This window comes from Cryptomeria japonica, chromosome 8, assembly GCF_030272615.1.
Source record: "Cryptomeria japonica chromosome 8, Sugi_1.0, whole genome shotgun sequence".
NCBI classification, from domain to species: Eukaryota; Viridiplantae; Streptophyta; class Pinopsida; order Cupressales; family Cupressaceae; genus Cryptomeria; species Cryptomeria japonica.
Genome location: NC_081412.1, coordinates 328,460,024 through 328,483,206, shown reverse-complemented (window position 1 = coordinate 328,483,206; position 23,183 = coordinate 328,460,024). Strand labels below are relative to the sequence as shown.

Here is a 23,183-nt window from a genome sequence, read left to right as displayed (position 1 = left end):
TTTAGGATCCTACACACCCCTTTTTGAGTGTCATTTTTTAAAGTGCATAACTTTTCATGTACTTCACATTGGTAACTTCTATTTCTTCCTATTCTAACTCAATGTACAAGATTAAGTTCTTGGTACTTTTCTTGGAACTAAATGAACATCTAATGTACAGCCTACAAATTTTATTAAAGGGGATTCTGTAATCGCAAACTAAAATAAAGTTTCGTGTTTTAGGGGGAGGAGGATTTGTCATGGTTAATAAGTGTAAACTCATAAAATCAAGGGTTACTAAAAATCACCAATACTAATAGTGCTAACAAGAATATATAAAAGATTACTACACCATGAGATATCTTCCACCCTAACTCTTTGGTCTCATTCCCAAGCCAAGTGATATTTAGCAAAAGAATGACTCATTTAACAACAATGATAGACTCCATGGACAGCTATGACTCACTATTTCTAAATTCTTAGATCACATAAAGCACTTAGAGTGCCCTTTTACTGCTTGGTCCACTCTTCAATAATTGTGTGGAGATCCATTAGAACTTGTTGACGGGTGTTTTATGACCACACCAACACAAAAAAAAAAGTTCCCAACGGTCACTCTATCCTCTCTTCATCAAAATCTCATGTATGCTAAGATTACAAGAAGATCATACATTGATTCCAAGGTTCCAACTGCATACTAGCGACTTAATGATGGATATAGACTCGTTTGGTTTGATGTTGCTGGTAATCCAAGGGGACTTGCACACAATGAAGAAGACTTAAAACAAATTTGAAACTTCAAGGAGACTTTTGCGAATGATTTGGCAGTAAATAACTCTTTTTTAGGAATAGGAATTTTTTATGAAATATGCTGAAAACAAATAGTAAAGGGTTTAGAAAAGCTAATCTAAATCTAGGAACTCAACAGATAACAAAGACTTAGGGGAGATCGACCACACTTTGCTTCGCCACTTTCAGACAACTTCACAAAGGGGGTGCAATCTTCAAAGGTTTTGCTTGTAAAATTTTAAACCATCAACGAACACCATCAGAGAACAATGCTCATTCAACAATCTAAGTTAAGAACCCATATGTAAAAGCTTAGTCCTACCTTTCACTACGGATAAAAATCATCTATCGACAAAAGGTATGAGCGAATAATCTCACCATAAAGAAATGCAATCTATTTCATTCATCTAAGTACTTGAAGCAAATCTAATCTAGGTGAGGAAGATGAAACAATGCAAGTTTTAAAATAACTCAAGTGAACACCAAAAGCCAATGTATCACTATTATTATCTCAAAAACTTATAGCAACGATCTCATACAATTCTCCCTTTGTTACAAATGAAGGGGTGAACCCCCTTTTATAGGCCTCCAATAGGAAATGGACGGGCAAGATTAAATTTCAAATCAATGGCTAAGATTCACCATGCAAAACCCTAATTAGGGTTTGACCAAATATTCCCAAATATGACGCCAAGTAGTGGGGACAACCATCAATGAGGAATCTCGCCCACTACTTATTAATTACCCTTTTGCTCTAAAAAGGGCATCCATGATGCATTAAATGCCCATTACATTTCAAATCCCCATCATGCAATAAATGACCCACTAACTCCTCAATATGGCAATCGTCATGCATTGAATGAGCCACCACTTGGTCAAAACATCCACCAACAATAAATGACCCATCATGCCTTCATGCAACTAATAGATTCTCGTCCAAAATTGGACAACCATTATCTCGTTCATTGATGGCAAATGCGACAAATTTGGCCACAACAGCTTCCAACTCTCCTACGGAGACACTTGGCACAATCTCCTATTTGAATTCTAGCAATGAAGTGTCCTCTTCACACTTGGATAAAAACTTCTCCCATCTTGATGCCACTTCTTGAGTCTGTGCATTGTGCTAGAGAACAAGGAAACATTTTCCAAATGTTCCTTCAAGAAGGATTCCACAAAGAAGAATTCATGGAGTCTATCCTTTAGATGGTCAATTGTTAGCTTTTCATCAGTCAACCTTTTTGCAAACAATGCCTCTGCTCCATTGAGGATTTCTTCTTGAACCTTTCTGACTGATTCCTTTAATGATGTTGACTCCTTACTAAACCTTTCAAAGAATTCCTTCCTAGTGCAAACTGCATAAAACCATCGAGGGAAATCATATATTTTGTTCTCCTTGACAACCTTCCCATCAATCAATGTTTGCCTAGGAATCCCCATTAGTGCTTTCAGGCGCAGAATTGTTAAGTCCTGATAGATATGTGCATCCTTCCATGAATTGTCCACAATCTCAAGCCTGTTTAGGATAGCGAGGATTCTCCAGTAGAAGTGAACCAAGTCTTCAATAAATTTACCAGCTGAAGTGAAGACGTCCTCCACCCACTCCTTAGAGCGCACTAAGCCCTTTTTCTTATTTCTTCAATCCCATCAATGGATTCCTTGGGAAGAGAAAAGGGAGGAACAAAGGATCGATCTTCTTCTCTGAATGGACACCTTAAGAGCCGCACATATTCGCACAAGGCTTTGTCCTCGCTCTACAACTTCCTATTATTCTCTTCTATTCTTTTCTTCTGCTCCTTTAGTGCTAAGGAAGATTCATCAAAGTCTTCCACAACTTGTGCCTTGGAGGCACACCCTAAGTCGACTATTGTGATCTCATACTCATCAAGTGTAATTTCATTCCTATCTTTGTCAACTCTAGGCATAGCTAGGTGTAATGTCCTAGATCCTAACTCATCCCTTTCAACCTTGGAGAATTTCCTAGCCGCCTTCTTCTCTAATGGCCTATCTATCTTGCTTTGAAGTTCTTCAACTTCTTGCACAGGATCTATCTCTTCCTCCGACTCCTTTCTCATTCTTTCCTTCAGCCAATCTGGAGCAGCTGCTTGCTAATTCTGAACTTCCAATTGCACTTGTTCCTGCGAAACTTCCTCAAAAGTCCCTAAGTCTCAAAGATTTGTCTCCATGAAATAGTCTTGATCCTGTTGTTCTGGATTAGGAGGAAGTTGTTGTCTTTGACTCCTTTGCTAAACAATTCTATGGGAGGCACTAATATTGAAAATATCTTGCGCCTGCGCAATGTCAAGATCATCTTTTTGCGACTGGTTTCCTATAACTCCTTCCAAGAATATTTCAACTTCATGCACACTAAAAGAGCTAGCATGTGACTGACTTCTTCTAACCTTGGCATCTTCTGCTGCGGCTCTTCTTGTTGAACTTCCTTTCTCTTCTTTGCTTGTGAATTCCCAAGAATGCTTTTCTCCTTCCTACGTTCTACTCTTTCCTGCGGAATTTCCTCTTCCCTGGCTTGGGCTCTCAATGACCACTTTGTTGCCTCGTTATGGGATTCCAAGTCTCCCACTAGCTAATAAGTCAGGCGGGCATTCTTTGCCTTCAACTTTGCGATGTGCCGCTCAACCCAGTGCCTAGTGAATTTTAGGATTGGCCTACTTAGGACATTAAAATCATCAATTTCCGGCTTTGACCAATCTGGCGCCTGAATAGGCCTATCCTTCTCCTTTTCATACTCTAGTTGAACAATATTTTCATCTTCTTCAACCTGATCTAGCACTTGTATAACTTCACAGAGTCTTATCAGATTGAAAGGCAACCTGGAAAACATCCTCTTTCTAACTTCAAAGTCATCTTTGGCGTTGGCCCAATAATCTTCTAGCTGAAACTTGTGTTTGTATTTTACTCCAACAACCATCCTGATTTTATTATATGGATCAAAGAATGTCCTTGCAGTATGAGATGCTAAGTGATAGAATAATAATTCACCAATTGACTGTTTTGCTGCCACCAATGTTGTACACATTTCCTCGTAATCTCCTATGAGAATTGGGAATTTGAGTCCCAATTTCTTCTTTTTTTGAACTTTGTCATAGGCAGTCAACTATCTAGTAACTTCCAACAACACCATCTTGTTTGTTGGGTATCTTGGAAGCTTATATGGCTGGTCAGCGAATCCTTGGACCTGGATGTAAGTGAATTTCGGAAATTGGATGTACCAGGCTCCATACTTCTTTACTAACTTTCTAGCTTCCTGCGACAACCTCGTGTGAAGTCCTCCTTGAATGATCGAGTGATGTGCATTGTGAATGTGTCGCTTGCGTCCTTGAAAGAAGTAGTATCATTTAAGTGCAACTACGGATAGCACTCATGAACTTTCAATTGTCCTAGTCCGCATCCCATGGATCCTTTGCCTGGCAATACATTGAACTTGTCCATTCTTGCCAACAAATAAACAATATATGATATAGAAAGATTGAGTTTGCCTTAAATTCCTCAGCTGCTCGTGCAACAAGTTGTTGATTACCTTTGCCCAATCTATTACTCTTTCGCCTTCCATTACTTTGCCAATGAAGTAAAACATCCAAGGTTCAAACATGAAGGCTTGAGGACAGCCCATGATTCTGCTCATCATAAACACAAGATCAGCATATTCTTTTTTAAAAACCATGCTTGTGATCTGCTTGGGTAACTTGGAAATATGAGGCTTTGGCTTCTACATCCAGACTTTGTTAATTATTCCACCACATCTCTTGAAGACGTCATAAATCAATGTTGCTCTTTCTTTGCTCTTGTATGTCATGGATTGGTACACTGGAATTCCAAAAGTCTCTCCAATCGCTTCAGGTGTGAGGCTAGCCAGGAGCTTGCCATGAAGTGCCAGAATCACCCTTCTTTCAGCATTGTAATATTTCGCACATTCCCTAATCAGCTCCAAGCACTAGATGGTAGGAGGGAAGCCAATAACTACAACAATCCCACTTTTGACAATCTTTGTGGCAATGACTAACAGAGGACGTCCAGCTATTCCATTTACTCTTTTCCTGAATTCTCCCAGCCTAAAAGTTCCCAGGTGGGTGTTGTTGAGTTGTCTCCACTTTGAAATGATCTTTGACTCCGAGAGAAATCCTCTTTGCTCATTCTTGATTTGCACTTGTCAGGAGGTATTTGCAACCTTTTGGATTCTGCCATTCTTGCAAAATAAAATAATAAACATTAGATTTGTGATAAAAGAATCAAATAAATTCATCAGGAAAGAAATCCAAGCTGATAATTCCAAACTCAGAATAAATACAAACCTCCAGAGATGAGAACTTCTGAAAAATAATAAAAACTTCAAGCTGACTTTCTTCAATTCTCTCTAGCTTCCAATTTCTCCAAAAACCATTGTGAAGAATGAATTCCAAATCGCTATTTAAATAGGAGTCTCCCACTAAGCTGCTACGTTGGCAAGGGAATAAAATTGGTAGTTGCATTAATTTTCTTCAATCATGTGTCATGTTTCCTTCGACAATTCGCCATGCAAGTGGACCCCACCATCATCTTGAGTTGAAAAAATGGAAACTTCTATTTTTCCGAGTTGTGAGTCATAAATAAGGAATATTCTCTTTGCATGTCACCAACTCATTTATTACCAAAATCTTTCCATCTTGGGTATCCAAGAGATACTTTGGAAGATTTTCTTGCCTTGGAAGAATTTTAACACTCTTTTCCACTTCTAGAGGAGACCTGTATGTCTGGAAATCTTGGAGAGAGAAAATCCTTTCAAGAGAAATCTAAGGGAATTTTTTTTGTGTTCTTGTGCATACCTCATCCTAGAGAGAGATTTTACTGTCAACTGACCATTTTTTCCATGTCTAAGGAATTTTGTCTTGTCCAAAGTCCTAGAAAGGGAAGATTCTCACACTTAGCCAAATTTTTTGTGCCTTGAAATTCTTTAACTTGGGCACATTTATGAGGAGAGGAAGGAATTTTTGTGATGAAAAATCTTCCTTAACATGAATCCATGCTCCATTTTTGTCCTTGAATGCATATTGAGTGGAGGGAAGGAATTTTTTAACTTTGAACTTTTCCTCCTTGACCTTGATTTCCACATTTTGTTTTGTCCTTGGGCGCATTTGGCCTATAGAGGAGCAATTTGGAAAAAATGGACTTTTACTCCTTGATGTCATTTTAGCGCCTATATCTATTCTTGAGCGCATTTTCCCTATGATGGAGGAATTTTGGAGAAAATGAATTTTCCTCCTTGCCTTATGTTTTGCGCTCCTCTTCCATTTTGGGTGCATTTCTACTATGGTGGAGGAATTTGGAGGAATTTGGCCCGTTCATGGGCCTTCTTAGGTTAATCCAAATTCTATCCATTTGCTAAAGGTTGAATGGGAGTTACCACAGCAAGGGTGGTTTAGGGCAAATTTCAATGGAACCTCAAAGGGCAATCCGGGTGTCTCAGGTGCAAGGGTCATCATTAGAGATTGGCATGGCAATCTTGTATTGATGGGAGCTCAAAAACTTGAAAGGTGTCCGAATAATGAAGCAGAAGCCCAAGCAGCCCTGTTGCCGGTTTAGTGGGGTTTGAAAATTGGAATTCAAAATTTACACCTTGAAGGGGACTCACAAATCATAATTAATGCGATTATCAAAGGTGAAACAAATGCCTAGTTTTTAAATAAATATATCTCAAAAATCAGAAATGATTTAAATTTTTTCAGTAATTACAAGGTCACACATGTGAAAAGGACTAGCAATGAGGTGGTGGATGTGTTGTCCAAATGGGCAACATCATTTGAAGTAGTGCACGAAACCCATTTGGAAGATTTTCAAAATCTTTAGGGGGATGATGTGGCGGAGGATGTACAAAGAAATTATTAATTTCACTTATTTGGTGGTAAGGAAGGAATGTGGGGATGTGATAGGCCTTTATTTATAGGGGCCCAGGCCCATTTTTGGCAGTATTGGATGCAGGTTATTGTGAGGTGGTGACAAATATGGAAGCCACCTTCACTCTATATACTTGTCGGCAACAGTTGGCATTTGTTTGTGAGGTCTCAGAGAAGCGAATTAAATGCATCTTCAAATTCAGCAATGAAGCTTTTGTTCAGATACTGATGATGTTGTTGGGGGAAAGCTTCCTCAAGACCATGCACAAGTATAGGACTAATGTAGATGTGGTGACCATGGTTTTGGCATGGGGTTTGGAACTGGGAGAAGAGAAGGATGTTTTGGTTCATGTAATCCGGCCGTGTGTGGAGTACGATTGGCTTGGTGACTTGATGGAGCTCCTGGCGATGGCAATGTCGAGGATTGGTTTCGATGATGGGGAAGGGTTGGACATTGATGGAATTCACGAATTGCATTAATTGCTCCCATACATTCGTTGGCCGTTTGGTCTAAACCGAGATGAGCGAAGGGCGGAAGCGGCAATTGCCTGGGACTCTCTCAAACTTTTCCTGAGAGAGAAAGAACTGGAGGCTAATTTATGATGACTCCTAAATTGACTTGCATGGAGATCCATTAAAACCCATCTAGTTGTAATTGCTCGTTAGTTGACCTTTCTTCGCCTAAAGCTGAAATTGAAAACATTACAATAGAGATTCCTCCTCTTGTTGTTTCTACAAAGACCACGAAATGTTTTTCAAAGATCTTAATGTTTACTCCCTTAATTCCAAATTTGGAGTGAGAATTCAACAAATATACAAATCAGGGATTCTTTCTTCTAAAAGGGAGATACATTGTTCAATAAAAGACTTCAAAACTCATTATGAGACTGTCTACTTTGACCATCTTCATCGTCTTCAGCATGGAGGAAGTTGTTCTTTGGGGGCCATACATCTTTCTGGGGATAATTCTTTACTTGTGGGTACCTAACATCACCCAGTTGTCAAGGCCCATGCATTTCACCCACTAAAGTTGTAGTTAAGGGGGGCATTGGTATAATTAATGCATTACTACACCTTCAATATAATCGTCTTCTTTAGGTGGATATTATAAATATCAAGCATTTTATTTTTAGATATATTATATAGATAATTCTAGGATTAGCTTGCTTTGTTTCTTGATTTCACATGATTGCTTTGTGAGAAATGTGCCATTTTTTGGATTCTCGTCTCCTCTTGTATTTTCCATAAAATGCAACATCATTGCATTTTACGAAAGCATGAGAAGCTTAATTTAAGCTCAGTTTGATAGATAAGATATTTCTTTGTTCACTCATATATGCAAGACTTTATTTTTGGACATAGTTTTACTATAATTTTGGTTCATTCCTTATGTTAGATTTAATTCAACAAATGCATTAAATTTTGCATGGTATCAGATCGTCTTTACAGCCATCCTTATACCATGTCAGATTATGGTTCAAAGTTCTCGTGGCATGGCAACAAAGATGTTCTAATTGCATGAAAGATTATAGCTCAAAGTTCTTTCAAGATGGCTGCATAGATGCTTTGATACCATATAAGATTATGGCTGGAAATCCTTGCAGAGTGGTTGCAAAGATGCTATGATACCATGTAAAATTTAATGCAGATGTTAGGTTACTCAAGGAACTTCAATAGAATTAAAGCAAAACTACCTACTTACATAAATAAAGAACTACTCAAGGAGAGAATGAACAAAGAACTATCTTACTCATCAAACTGAGCTTCATATGCTTCCACAAAACAAAAAAATACAAGACAAGATGAGAAAACTCAGCCTCCTAAAAATAGCAAAAGTCTCACAAAACAATCATCCTAGCAATAGCACAAGTCTCACAAAGCAATCATGTGAAAATCAAGAAATAAAGCAAGATTTCCTCAAAAGCCTATAGAGAAAATCAAGAAAAAAAGCAAGCTAATTTAAGAATTACCAATTATCTAAATAGACTATCTAGAAATAAAGTTCATGATATGTATGATATCCACCTACGCAAGATGAATACACCTAAGTAATGATGCATTAATTACACAAACAAAAAGCTTTAGGAATGAACAATTAGAATTGACAGAAAGTTACAAACCCAACAAAAGAGAATTCCAAGATAGGATTGAGGAAGATTTTTGGCAATGGCTGTCTTAAAGTTTGACCCTAAAAACTCAAATTGGAAATTAAAGTTTGACCCTAAAAACTCAAATTGGAAAATAGCAATCTCCAATTTTCAACTTGGACTCAAAATCAAGGTGAAAACTCAATAATTTATAAATCTAAAAAAAATTGAAAAGAGCAACTTTTAAGGCGAAAAAACTTATTATAGCACCTCATATCAAAATAACTTCAAATATTGTACTAGCACTCCGAACAGGGATTGGCTAAGCACACCAAAAGTATAAAATTATAAATGGAATTCAATTACTTGGAAAAAAAAAACTGTTTTCCCATCCAGTGCAGTACAAAACCATTTTCATTTTTTGTTTCTTATGATTAGAGAAATGGTTTGGGGCAGCAGTCCCCATTTGATAAGGTTGAGGCACCCATCACAAGGTCACAAGGACCTTTAATTAGAACCTTATATGCCACAAGGACACTAAGGTAATATAAACCAAAATATTATATATAATTTAATAAATAAATATTTTTAACAATATGTCATATACTAGTAGATTTATCAATAGATGAATACATATACTGTTTTTAGTCGTTGTACTTGGCCATATCTATATCAGGGGATCTTCAAATTTTTCTGTATTGGCACCCAATGCTAAATCCATTTCCATTCAACTCTAGTGAAAATTGTTTGAATGCAAACAGGTAAATGATAATAAGCTCAAAATGGGCAAATGGGCATTCTAAAGTGTGTTTTAGGTAGCCAAGGACGGTTTTTTATTAAATGCGCTTTTAAACAAAAAGATTTACACACAAGCCCTGCAAATTCAAAGAGTGCAGAAGCTGGACTTGTCAAATCTATGACCCTGATCTGCAGACTCGTCGAAAGTGCCTTGGATCCAGGCTTGTGGATCTGGCCAGGTCCTAAGCAAGTCTCATAACAATGAAATAGACATAGTATAGAATGATCAGAATGGTCATGGGGCCACTAGCAATGAGGGTGTGTCTAATGCTATCCTCCAAGCTCTAAAGGCAAGCTGCTGCTGCTGACAGGATGGAAATAAGGCAGCAGTGATTACAGAATCAGAGGACTAGTGATTTAAGGCTCGGACTCAAGTAACAGTAAGCCTAGAGGTACAACCTGAGTTGGTCTAGTGGTGGGAAACTTGTGCTCTTGAAAGAGAGGTCACAAGTTCAAATCCCACAAGGAGGTAGGGTATGTACACCTTATTCGCTTCGGCCCATTGCCAATCAAAAAAAAAAAGTAACAGTAAGCCTAGAGGATCTTCCTCCTCTTGTACACTCTCTTCTGATTCTTCCTTTGCTGATATTGCATTCCTCCTTATGTTGATAACTTGATATTATAGATGGCTACTTAACAACATTTGTGGAGAAACTGATCGAAGACAAAGTACATGATGTTTAAATTGCACAGAGTTTAATTGATGAGTTGGACGCAAGGTAACCTCCTAGGCAGTCAAACATTGAAATTCAAAGCTGGTCATTTGGAAATTATTAGTTTCTTTTTAGAAATGTTCTCCATTTGGCTGGCTTTTCAAATATTTTGTTAATTAGTGCCTCAGATTCTTTAGCTCTTAGTTGTTTCTAGCAGCTTTTCTGTTGATAGGCTGGAAGAATTGTGATCTAATTTTAATATTCAAATCAGGCAATGATGTATAACTGCCGAATACTTTGTAATTGCCTACATATTAGGCATACAATCTTTTTAAATGTCTCCTTCAATAAATATAAAAAACTCCAGATTCTATTTAAGAAAAGATAAAATAAAAAAAATTGCAACTGTTTTAAAATAATATTTAATATAAAAAAAGAATAGAAATTCTAGTGTACCATTCCAGCATTTATATTCCAGGTTCTGAAAATTCTTTGAATTAATTTAATCGGTTTAGATTTCAGCATTTATATCAGCAGGTAAGGTAGTAGATTTACTGTTAGGCGCAGATTTCCACATTCAAAGTCCAATAGTTCAGTTCTGGTTTCATAATTTCTAAATTTAGGTGATTAGTTTTTCCATCCATAATAGCAGATCTGTGTTAAAAAATACAATAGGGAATAGTACAAAAATACTTATACTTGTTACACTACAACATATGACTGGAACACAGCATCTATGTCAGTGACCTGGACCAAATCATAGCCAAACAGTTTGAAAGAAGGATTTGAAATGTACATCTACATTCAATTGATTGTAGTGGAAAGAACGACCCAGACAATACAGATGGTGTGAATGTGCTTGAATGTATACCTAACATTACAACACTACAGAGTTGGGAACACTTTGTGCATGTTCATGTATTGAGAAAAGCTTTGAATGAATAATTTTCATCTGATAGATAATTCTTTGATGGTGCTAAGTTGCTAAGGATAAGGCCTACTACAACTCACTGACTTTACAGATAAGTCTACTGAAGGATCTAGGAACCTACTCGAATAATTTGTTTTCAAATTTTTATATTTGATTGCCCTATGGTAATAATTTTAACTTATTTAGTTATTTTGCTTAAATATATCAACCTGTGCAAGTGTCCCTTAGTACAAAGAAAAAATAGACATCTAGCATCAGTGCTGATGATAAGCATGTGATCTCAGGAGGATTCCTTCCAAAAACTCTAATTGTGCTGTAGGGGGTGCAGGGGTGGGGGCGGGGAGGGGGATAATTGTCGTCACTTTAAACATGGAAAGAAACATAACTAAGAAGTAGAGTAACTGACAAAATATTCAGTCAATTGTGGGTCCAACTAAAGGGAAGAGCGGAGTAAATAAAGTTATAAAGATAGAATATCATGATTTTCAGTGCATATAATTCCAGTACATCATAAAATAATGAACAATGCTTCCTCTAGCAAACATACATGTCTTGCAAAAATGCATACAATCATACAGCACCGAGCATCAATTGTATGTTTACTCACCTTATGCGCTCGAGAAAGAGCTGAGTTGTTTCTATTATGATATTTATCACGATCACCTATAGATTGCAAGTGAGTGGAATTTGTTGTGAAAACTACACCAGTATCATCTTTGTGAGCTTCCTTAGATATATGTGGAGTTGAATCTGCCCTTTGCTTTCCTTGCCTTCTCCTTTCAGCTGCAAATCTCTGGCTTCCTTCTGAAACAGCACCCTCACCCAATTCCTTCTGATATTGCCCATTTTCTAATACTCGAGCAGAAACAGGATCTACACTTTCACAATGAAGGGGAAGTGTATGACTAAAATAAGCAGCATCATCTGGTCTACCAAGCCTCCTGGGTTCCAAGACATTGCTAAAGTTGCAGCTATCAGATCCCTTCACATCTAGAGCAGATAAATAGTCTGTAATAGTTGAGAGTGAATCCAGGTTTCCAGATTGCATTAGACCATCAACTTGTGACCGTTTGGCTTGCCATTCTTGTTGATTTCCACCACATTTCTTAGGAACATTTCCATCTCCAGATTGCCAAAACTGTTTTTCTATACCCTGTCTGTCCGTCCTAATTTGAGTCAACATCTTAGCCGGTTCCCTGGTGTACCTCATTTTTGTGATTGTCGACTGTGTTGTTCCATTTCTAACGGCATCCTTTCTTATCAGATCCAGTTGGCCATATCCATTGTCAGGAAAGTTATTTATATTACTGTCCCTTTCAATTTCCAGAAAGGGTTGTCCTTTGTATTCTTTTTCCCTATGATCTCTGTAAAATGCTTTATTCCCTGCAAAACCAGTTGTTTCTTTCATGGGATCCACTTCTGGTTTCCCCTTCAGAGTTCCCTTGTCAAAATATGTAACAGATCCTTTTGAAACTCTTGGTTCAGCAGTAATTTGAGTCTTTGAGCCATCCCAGTTTGTCACGTCCTCTAAACCTGTTGGATTTTCACAATGTTGCTGGTTAGAGGAAGGCCTGCAGAGAAACCTCATTGAACCATTTTTACCCTGTAGATTGGGCGGAAGCTCAGTATTGTGAAGGAAAATGTCCCTGGAACGTGATTCAAACTTGTTTTTATCATGCGGGTAGGTGCCATTCATGGAATCGTGTTTATCATGTTCAGAATGCCAATTTACTGATCCAAACTGCAAATTTCCATCCCTGATGAATTGTTCTTGAGCTACAGGCAGCCATGGTTGACTGGGAATTAATGTAGTGTGCCCAGTACCAGCAGCATTCGTTGGGATGGAATTTTGGTTTTCATCAAGCCTGTGAGCACTAGAATTGACCTGGACACAATTTTGAGCAAAATTACCAGTACAATGGTTCCCTCTAATACACTTATCGTTATTATTCAAGACGGCATTGTGGCTAAGCTCTCCATTACCACCAAGCGGGAAGTGCGAACCTCCTTTCAAACTCTCTGAAGGCCCTCGGAGGTCGGTTCCATGTTTCTGTGGCTGCCAATCCCCGCAATGAATGCCTGCTCCCTCACTTCCACCCATATGTCCGGAAGGATAGAACCTACCATCTGCTCCACCACGTATCCAAGGAGGAGGAGGGGGCATACGCAAATGGCCATGCTCTTCGGATCCGGAGCCATAAAAATGGCCGTGTGGAGCTGTTCCCACTCCGAATGTGGAGTGATTATTAAATTGATATGGATTTAGATAGTGGGTTCTCGGCAATTGGTCGAATGCCAAAGGCAAGGGCACTGACTGGTCATTGTTATGGGCGTGTAATGAAGAGGGCCTGACATTAGGATATTGCAGCGGGAAGTTAGGGGTAAGTATTGGGCTAGGATTAAGGTTAGGGCTATGGTTGTGGAAAGTATGGCTTGGACCAAGTGCTGCAACTGCCGGATCTGTTAATTGCCATGCCTCCTCGACGGCTGCTGCTGATAATGATGATGATGGTGCACTTGCGTTGCTTCTAGTGTCATCATTAAATGGCTCTTGTTTTGTTTGATTGACGTTATTATTGCCTTTGCGAAGTAAGTGCAAAAGAAACTCACCGTGTGTGGCTCCGGAAGAAGAAACCTCTTCATTGTGCTGGTCCCCTGCTACGCGAGCCATAGCATATCATCGTCAAAACTCACAAACTCCTCCTCCTCTTCCTTGTCTCCCTCTCTCCAGACACGGCCCTCTTTCTATTTCCACTTCCACTTGTCTGTGTCCGTTTCCTGAGGCTGAGGGGGAAGAAACTCTGCTATCCGCTCCTCCTGCAAATAAAAGTCAATTCTTTACCTCGCCTCTAATCTAAACGTCAAACCTTCCTTTAACCTGATTGGAATTTTATTATTATCGAGCGTGTGTAATTGACTATAATTAGATAAAAAGATCTCTCGATCCGATATAGATGATATTTTTTTATTAACTTCTCTTTTAATTTTGTTATTCAACCTTTTTGCATGAGTTTCTTAGTTTTTAAGAATCCACGTAGGTAACTTAAGCATCTTTTTTTTCTCTTTTTTTTTTCTTTTCGTTTTTAACCTTTCTCTATTATATTTAATGCGGGTGTTTTTTCTATTTTAAAATTACTTAAATTTAATTATTTTTATATAATTAATATATCTATATTTAGAAAATTTAACTTTTCACCAGATTTATTATTATATTACTATATTATAATTAATTAATAGTTAAATTCAAAGTGAGTGGAGAAAATAAATATTATTTTTTTTGTTTTTTAATGCATTTAAGTGTTCCAATTTTTAAATAGTTAAGATGCATGATTTTTTTATCAATTATATCTATGATTTTTTTCTTTTGATGTTTTTTACCAATTTTTAAATAGTTAAAGATGCATGATTTTTAATTACAGAAATTGTTTTTCTTCAATTTAATTGTCTCATATCACACCTGGAATTTGACGGTCACCCCTACCTGTCATATGATTTTTTGATGACGGTTTAGTCATTTAAATTCCTTTCATTTGACGTTTTAAGAAAAATATTAACTCTCAAAAAATATAAGAGTAGAAGATTGAAGCAATAAAAATCAATGCACATCTTTCTTGGGAAGAAATGAAAATCATTATCTTAATGAGAAAATAATGATAAATTATTAATATATACAAAAATCTTAAATTTACTAAATAAGTTTCTAAATTAATACACTAATATATATTATATTAACATTAAATGATAATCAATTAATAATTACTAATTTAGTAATAATAAACATTTAAATTTTAAAATTATATATTATGACAAGTTTCTATAATAATCTTATTAAATATATTTAAAATATTAAATTGACTAAGTTTCTAAATTCATATATTAAAAAATAGAATATATTGTAAAAATTCATATTAAAATATTTTATCAATTATATTCTATCATTTCAATTATTACAAGTTTCTAAATTTATATGAAAAAATAGAACTATTCTAAAAAATCATATTAAAATATTATAAAATTAGAAACAACTATATCCTTCCATTTCAAAATATTCTAAATAAATTTGTATTTTTATAATAAACATTCTAAACCAATATATATATTACCTACTATATAATTTTGCCTCTCAAATTCGAGGCCTGCCTCAAATAATTTGCTTAGCCTCATGTAATTTGATAATATAAAAATTTGATAATAAACCTAAACTTTTCTTCTATTTGATATATGTGTTTTATTAAAAAAACAGCATTAAAACAATTTCAAAATATCAAAAACATTTTTTAAGTTTTCAAAGTGTTTAAAAAAATAATACAATGAATATCAGTGAAAAAATAATATAATGTCTATTAATATTATTTTGCTTCCATCTTTTTTGCTACATAAATATTTAAATTTTCTTTACCACTATTTAAGTATAATTTATGATTTGTTCACTAAAAACATTCTCAAATAAATATTAAATTTTAGAAGAGTTATAGTATTCTTAATTGATAAAAATTAAATATTGTTTACATAAATTTATAAAATTATTAGCTTTACTAAGCCTCTTATTTATTACCTATTCGTTCATTATAATTAATACAGTATAAACTATTAATCTCTTCTATTTGCTAATTGTTTGCAAAAAAAACATATTCAATTGCTATTACAAATAGGTTTAGGATTATAGTTCAATTAGAATTAGATTTATAGCTTAGTATTAGAGTTTGATTAGGAATAGGGTTCAATTAAGGTTAGGACTATGATTGAATTAGTGTTTAATTAAAGTTATAAAAAAAAAATAGTTTGGATTAAATTATGGTTATAGTTCAAACATGATTAGGGTAAAGATTTAATTAGGGTAAGGATTAGGTATAAAGTTAAATTGGAGTTAGGGTTAAGGAACAATTAGGATTATAGGTAAAACTTTTGATTTAGGGTTAGGGTTAAATTATAGTTATGATTCAAAGAGGGTAGGAATACAATTCAATTAAGATTAGAGTTATAATTGGAATTAGAGATGAGACTTTTATTAGAGTTAATAGGGTTGGGTAAGGGTTAAGATTAATGTTCAATTTAAGTTAGGGATTATTATGTGTTAAATTTATAACTAACATACAATTAGTATTATAGTTTGGGTTCAAATAATATTACAACTTAATTAGGGTTAGGATTCAATTAAAATTACGGTTGTATACACTTAAAAATGGTCTGGAGATAATTGATTAAATATGCAGTTATATAATTAATGAACCTTCCTATACACTTAATATAGAAAAAATGCATGGCTCTGCATTTCGACGAACAACATAACCACCCGGACAAGGGTTTCGACAAGCATGATACAGGGTTTCCCTCAACAACCGGTAGGGCTCCCCCTCTGTAGAATCAACCATGGCATACGGTGAAAAGCAGGCGAGCGGCTAAAGCTGAAAGAAGGGAAGCGAGGGTTTTGATGGATTTGTCTAAAGTTTGGGCGGTGACCATTACATCTTGGATCTCAGACTACGCTACAAAGGCAAATTGTATTCTCTTGGGAACTAGGGCTGCTACATAATACCAGTGTCAATCCCTTCAAAGACCCTTGCACAATTCACAACCACGCTTTAATCATGCAGAGGGTTTTATAAAACCTACCAAAGTTGGAGGAGCGGCCCTACAACAACAACGCCACAACTTCAGAGTCACCGAACCTGCTCCAATGATTAGGAGTTCTTAAAATTCTATGAATAATTCTGCCCCCAAGGCAAGAAAGAATCAATATGTCCTAAAGTCAGTAACATCCAACCTAGATTGCATCAAAATCTCCACTCCCAATGTCGCACTGGAGTTGAGGAATTACTGCGAAGAGCATGGGCTTTTTGCAAAATGGGGTGGAAATGGCCAACCCCTTGCAAAGATTGCTAAATGGTGGAAAGATACATTCCAATGACAGGTAAGTATCACTACCCTAGCTAATAATTTTTTGTATATCAAATGCCATAAAAAATCGCAGAAAATGAAGCTACTGTTTAAGGAATTTGTTTTCTACAATGGAGTAAATTTTAAATTCATCGAGTAGCATTCTAAATTAGATGCTAATAAATTTGAGTTCAAAACACTTCTAAATGGATTGAAATTCACAATGTTCCTGTTGAGTTAATGCATGTCAAAATCGTCATAAAAATTGGGGATAAATTAGGGAAATTCATAGCAGTAGAAGCGAATTGGTCGAAAAAATCCGATATCAAAATTTTAATAGAAGTAGATAATAGCATTAAGAATTTAAAAAATATATCCCTAGGCACAATAGATGGCAATTATATATTATCTTCGATATGGTATCTTGGCCCGATCTCTGAGAAATTATCCTTTTGCAAAAGGATCAACCCTAGCACACAAAAACCTCAAGCCCCAAAACCAGACAAGCCTATAGAGTTGTGCAACAGAGTTAACATCCAATTTAACAACGATATTGGTGGCTTCATCATCAATGCTAACCCTCAAGAGGAAAATAATCATGCAACCCCCCTCCTCCCTTGGATCCACAGATCGGAAATAGTCCAAATAAGACATAAAAGAATAACAAATGTAGGCATGAGGATCAAATTCAAAGGGAATTAAGCAAGGTCGTCGATAACTTAATGGGTAAACTAGCAGAAGAATTTGTAGAGGAGGTATACAACGATGCTCCAGCAGATGTGGCAGACAATAATACCAATCTCAATTTAGAGTATGAGCAGACTCCTACAAGAGCCCAGACATTGGGCAATAACTCAACCCAAGCGTTACCTAAGGAGAAAGCCTTAGACTCTCCCAATCTAGAGAACTCTTCTCCTGTTGTGGAAGGGTTGAATGAAGAAGAAGAGAGAGAATTCATAATCAAAGAACTTATCAGTATGCAGGAAGGAGAAAATAATTTGGCAATGAACAACATCCCAAACAATATGTGTAACAAAGGCATCCTCTGGGTGGTAGGCGATAAATTGATTCCAGACTGTGGCAAATCCACTACCAACAAAAGAGGTCAGAAGTATTTTTTAGACAAGATGAAAATGGATGGGGAAGCAGAGGGGCAGACCAAAATTACAACTCTAATGGGTCTGGGAAAGTCCCTCCCTCTCCCCGTAATGGAATAAATATACTAACATGGAATGTTAGGGGCCTGGGGGGGGGCTAACAAACAACGCCTTATTAAGAACAATATAATGAAATCTGCTATGGACCTAGTAATACTGCAAGAAACAAAATTGGGAAAGGTTGATATGACCAATTTTAGTAGAAAATTCACCTAGTGGCAAGTGGAGATGGTGGACTCTATAGGGGCTTTGGGTGGGTTGGCAATAATGTGGAAAAGGAATTCAATCACTTTCACATGCTGCACCAGAATGCAGAATCGGTTGCCTAGCAAAGTAAGATCTCTCAGCTTAAACCTTGAATTTATCATCCTGGATGTCTATGGCCCAATCCCAATAGACAAGAAAAGGGTAGTTTGGCAAGAAATAGAGCACTTCCTAAGAAATCAGGATGCTAAGAACATCATCATAGGAGGTGATTTTAATACCATTCTACACACAACAGACAAAAGTGGGGGGATAAGGTCCATCAAACAGCCATATAGAGACTTTGCTAATTGGATAAGTGAAAACAATCTCTTGGAAATCAAGACTGAGTTGGGCTTGCATACATGGAATAACAAAAGAAAAGGATTCTGCAACATTGTTCAAACTCTAGACAGATTTTTTTTCAAAGGAGACATGTCTGACTTTAACTCCGAGTTAAAAGCCATTGTATTACCATGGTCAGGCTCTGACCACTGCCCAGTGCTATTGGAGTTATTAGGGGAAGCAAAGACATTTGGGTGCCCATTCAAGTTTGAACTGATGTGGTTCAAATATGAAGATTTTCTCCCTAATATCCAGAAATGGTGGAATGAAGGTGTCTTTGTTGGATCCAAATTGTACTGTCTGGTCTCAAAGCTGAAAGACAATAAACATAAACTACTAGATTGGAACAAAATGAAATTCAAAAACATCTTCGAGGAGAAGATAAGAATTGAAAAGGAACTGGAACTTGTGAATAATGATGTTATACAACATGGGATGACCCAAACAACATATGAGGCAGAGAAAAAGCTTTTATGTGAGTATGAGGATATTTTGGCAAAGGAAGAGATATTCTGGAAACAAAAAACTAGAGAAACTTGGCTAGAGGATGGAGACAGAAATACCAAATTTTTCCACAATAGTGTCAAACGGAAAAGGGAAAGAAACAAAATTATTTAGATCATCAGCGACAATGGGCAGACCATTACGGAACAGAATCTAATTGCGGAGGATGCAACCCAGTATTTTAAAAATATTATCAACAATTGGGAGCACTCGGGCCTCCTTAACAATAGGGCCTTATTGAAAAACATACCTAGACTAGTAACAAATGACGACAATCATATGTTCAATTCCAAAATCACTCATCAAGAAGTTAAAAATATATACACCTAAAAATTGTCTGAAGATAATTAATTAAATAAGCAATTATTTAATTAATCCCTCCTCCCCAATTTAATTGAATTCACTAAGCAATTTGATTAAATGTCTCTTTCATCTACTTATTAATAAATCTAAGGATTTATTAAATAGGTTCATTTCATTTCACCCCTTTAATTAATTAATTCAAATTAATTAATTCCCTCCATGCAAATTCATTTCTTCTAAATCCCCTAATTAATTAAAACAAATCAAATCATGAGTTGTTGAAATTAAGTAGCCATTTTCCTAATATTTGAATTTTTAAATTCAAATTCTCCTAACTTCTACCACTCCTAAACCTAACCATTCCTAAGCCTAACCCATTCTACCTACCACCATGTCCCCTTTCATCCAACATCTTCTAGAACCTTTGTGACACTTGTCACCAAGTGTTCCCTTTAATCCAACCCCCTTTGCCATCTTCCTCCAATTTAACCATTGATATCTTCATATCAATCTCAACCGTTGATTCTTGCCACATCACCCCTAGCCTTGGGAAATCCTATAAATAGACCTCATTTTTGAGCAATATGGATCCCATCTCATTCGTAGCTTAAGCATTGTTACTATAGGCATCTAGCTTATAGTTTATCAGTTTTAGCAATGTTATCATGCTCATTTTAGCTTAAATCTTAGCTTAATCATGCTAGGATAATCAATGCATTCATATAGCTTAATCATGCTATTCTTGCTAGATCATGCATTTTCATCCATCAAATCCTCCATCTAAGTTTAGTCAAGTCACTGGAATTTGCATACTAAGAACTGAGAGCAAAATCCACACTCGCATTTACTAGGAGGCAATAAGTCGATTAGCTATGGTTTTGTGTTTCATTGATTATATCTTCTAACCATTGCTTATAATGATTTATTGAGTGCATTGTGGTTGCAGGTACAGGTACACTTCACAAAGCACGACAAAAACTACTCTATCTCAATTCCAAGGGGACAAGGCCCCTGGGCTGGATGGTTTCCCTGCAGGTTTTTTTCAGAAATGTTGGCACATTTTAGGAGATGAGATCATCGATGCCCTGGAATCTACTTGAAATGCATGGAAATTCTTGAAAGAAAACAATAACACCTTCCTAGCCTTACTCCCAAAGAAGGAGAATCCCTCAAAATGGGAAGAGTTCAGACCCATTTCTTTGTGCAACATGATTTATAAATTATTATCAAAGGTCATGGCCAATAGGTTGAAAAAACTACTACCAGCGATTATCTCAGAAGAGCAATCTGGTTGTGTTCCCAATAGATCAATTTTGGATGCAATAGTCATAGTCCAGGAAGCTATCCACTCCATTCAGGCCCAAGGCTAGCCAAACATGATGATAAAACTAGATATTAAAAAGGCATATGACAAAGTGGATTGGTATCTCCTCTGTAGTTGCATGAGAGCTTTTGGCTTTAACAAATAATGGGTAAATCGGATCCATTTCTGCATCTCAAACCCAAGGTTTTCAATCCTATTGAATGGAAAGTCGGAAGGGTTTTTTGGAGCAACTAGGGGCCTGAGGCAGGGAGACCCACTCTCCCCATTTTTATTCATTATTATGTCTGAAGCCCTAGGAAGATGCTTTGATGCATCTCGGAGAGCGGGAAGGCTTGTGGGTATCCAAATCATAGGAGGTGTAGATCTATGCACTCACCAATAGTTTGTTTATGATACAATGATTCTGGGGAAAGGTAAGTTGAATGAAGCCAAGGAAATAAAGAGAATATTACACTCTTATGGGCTGGCATCCGAGGAAAAGGTCAATGGGGAAAAATCTGAAATATTCATTTTTAACATGATAGCACAGGAAGAATCTAGAATTGCATCATTTTTAGGTTACATAATTGGTCAATTACCATTTACATATCTAGGGATGCCTTTGGACAAAGGCATCGAGACTAATAAACTCTACGATCCCTTGAATGAGAAGGTTAGGAAAAGGCTATCTTCCTGGAAAGGCTTATGGCTGACTGGGGCAGAAAGATTAACACTTATTAAGACAGTCTTGGCGGCGATGCCCATCTACCTACTTTCATGTATCCCACTTTCGAAAGGAGCCCATAAGAAATTGACTCAAGCAATCAGAATTTTCTATTGGCAAGGCACAGAGGACAGGAACAAACTTAAATTGATAGCATGGGACAAAATATGTCGAGAGAGATGTGATGGGGGTACAGGGATTAGGAAAAATCTTTGGAAAAATAAAGCCTTAAGGGCAAAACTGGTATGGAGATTATACACCTCCTCAAAAGCCGAGTGGGCCAGAATCCTTAAGAACAAGTATCTTACAAGTAATCATAGGGAGGCAGTATTCAGGGATATGAAACCACCCAAGGGTTCGAGAATTTGGAATTTCATAAAGGAATGTCGCACACTCATATCCAACTTCTTGTCTCGAAACATTTGTGATGGCAAATCTGCTTTGTTCTGGGAAGTCTCATGGGGGGACATCCTCCGATAGACAAGCTTATGGATACTACTGATATAAAGGAACAATTGAAAAGCCTATGGGGTAATTGTGTAAGGGAATATATAACAATGGAACCAAACTCAGCAATTGGGTGGAAATAGAAAGGCATGCGTCTTTTCATGATGGATAAAAAATTTCAAGAACTACATCAAATACTCAGTTGTAGAAGGATAATCTTCAAACATGGGTCAGATGAACTGATATGGTCTAAATCTAAGGACGGGCAGTACAATTGTAGAGACGGCTTCAGAACCAGATACGATGAGGAAAAGGTCTGCAAGGATTACATCTCGACTATACTATGCTGGGACAAATTATGTCTCCCAAAAGCTGGTCTCTTTGCCTAGGCTACAATCCAAGGAAGGGTTCTCACTGCAGAATAATTTAAACTTAGAGGTTACGAAGGGCCTTCAATCTGCCTCCTATGTAAGGAAAATGAGGAAACATATGACCATATCTTTACAACCTACAATTACTCATAGAAATGCTGGTACTGGCTGATGGCCCAACTAGGATGGTCAGGTGCTCTTATTCCCTCCCTGATGGAGTGGTTCAAAGGATGGTCGATCATCAAAAGAAATAATGTATTCCACAATTTATGGATCTGCAGTCGAGCCATAGTCATCTGGGAAATATGGAAGGAGAGGAATAGGAAAATATTTAAGAATACAGAAATGCAGGTGGAGAAACTTATAGCAAATATACAAGTCTCCATCACTGAAATAACCAACAACAAGAACTTGTCTATCCCACAATATGACAAGATATTTATAGACTGGGACAACTTTATCAGAAAGCAATGGAAGGGGATCAAGATCCCCCCTTTGTCAGGAAGGAAGGCATAGATAAAAGTGCGGTGAGGAGAGCATGCAAATGGTTACCCCCAGGGAATGGGTGGTATAAACTCAACTTCGATGGAGCATCTGGAGGAAACCCAAGATTGACAGGTGCAGGTTGTAGAATACATTCGGACAATGGTAGTTACATTGGCTCAAAATCCATACATTTAGGACAATGCACTAACAACATTGCAGAAATGTCTGGCCTAGTAGAAGGATTAAACCTATGTAGGCAATTGAAAATATCCAAATTATAAATTGCAGGTGACTTGGC

General features: G+C 36.7%; 3 protein-coding genes across 5 annotated transcripts in view; 2 read left to right on the top strand and 1 right to left on the bottom strand.

Moving 5' to 3' along the window:
* LOC131061514 (uncharacterized) overlaps positions 1-14,018 on the bottom strand; it is a 77,269-nt gene extending 63,251 nt beyond the window's left edge. For all 3 annotated transcript variants that reach the window (XR_009110545.2, XM_057995238.2, XM_057995237.2), the window contains exon 1: positions 11,733-14,018. Coding sequence is in view for 2 of the 3 variants with exons in the window: in XM_057995238.2 (XP_057851221.1) it covers positions 11,733-13,796 (2,064 nt within the window). In the remaining variant the exon portion in view is untranslated. The remainder of the gene's footprint in view (positions 1-11,732) is intronic.
* Positions 14,019-18,387: 4,369 nt separating this feature from the next.
* On the top strand, positions 18,388-19,365 carry LOC131061548 (uncharacterized). Its single transcript, XM_057995280.1, has one exon. The coding sequence runs from the start codon at positions 18,388-18,390 to the stop codon at positions 19,363-19,365; it is 978 nt and encodes a 325-aa protein (XP_057851263.1).
* A 1,910-nt stretch (positions 19,366-21,275) lies between these two features.
* LOC131857653 (uncharacterized mitochondrial protein AtMg00310-like) lies at positions 21,276-22,061 on the top strand. Its single transcript, XM_059210351.1, has one exon. The coding sequence runs from the start codon at positions 21,276-21,278 to the stop codon at positions 22,059-22,061; it is 786 nt and encodes a 261-aa protein (XP_059066334.1).
* The last annotated feature ends 1,122 nt before the right edge of the window (positions 22,062-23,183 follow it).

Excerpts from the sequence above, each read along its gene's own strand:
- LOC131857653 (XM_059210351.1), top strand. The coding sequence starts at position 21,276 with ATGATTCTGGGGAAAGGTAAGTTGAATGAAGCCAAGGAAATAAAGAGA.
- LOC131061548 (XM_057995280.1), top strand. The coding sequence starts at position 18,388 with ATGGTGGACTCTATAGGGGCTTTGGGTGGGTTGGCAATAATGTGGAAA.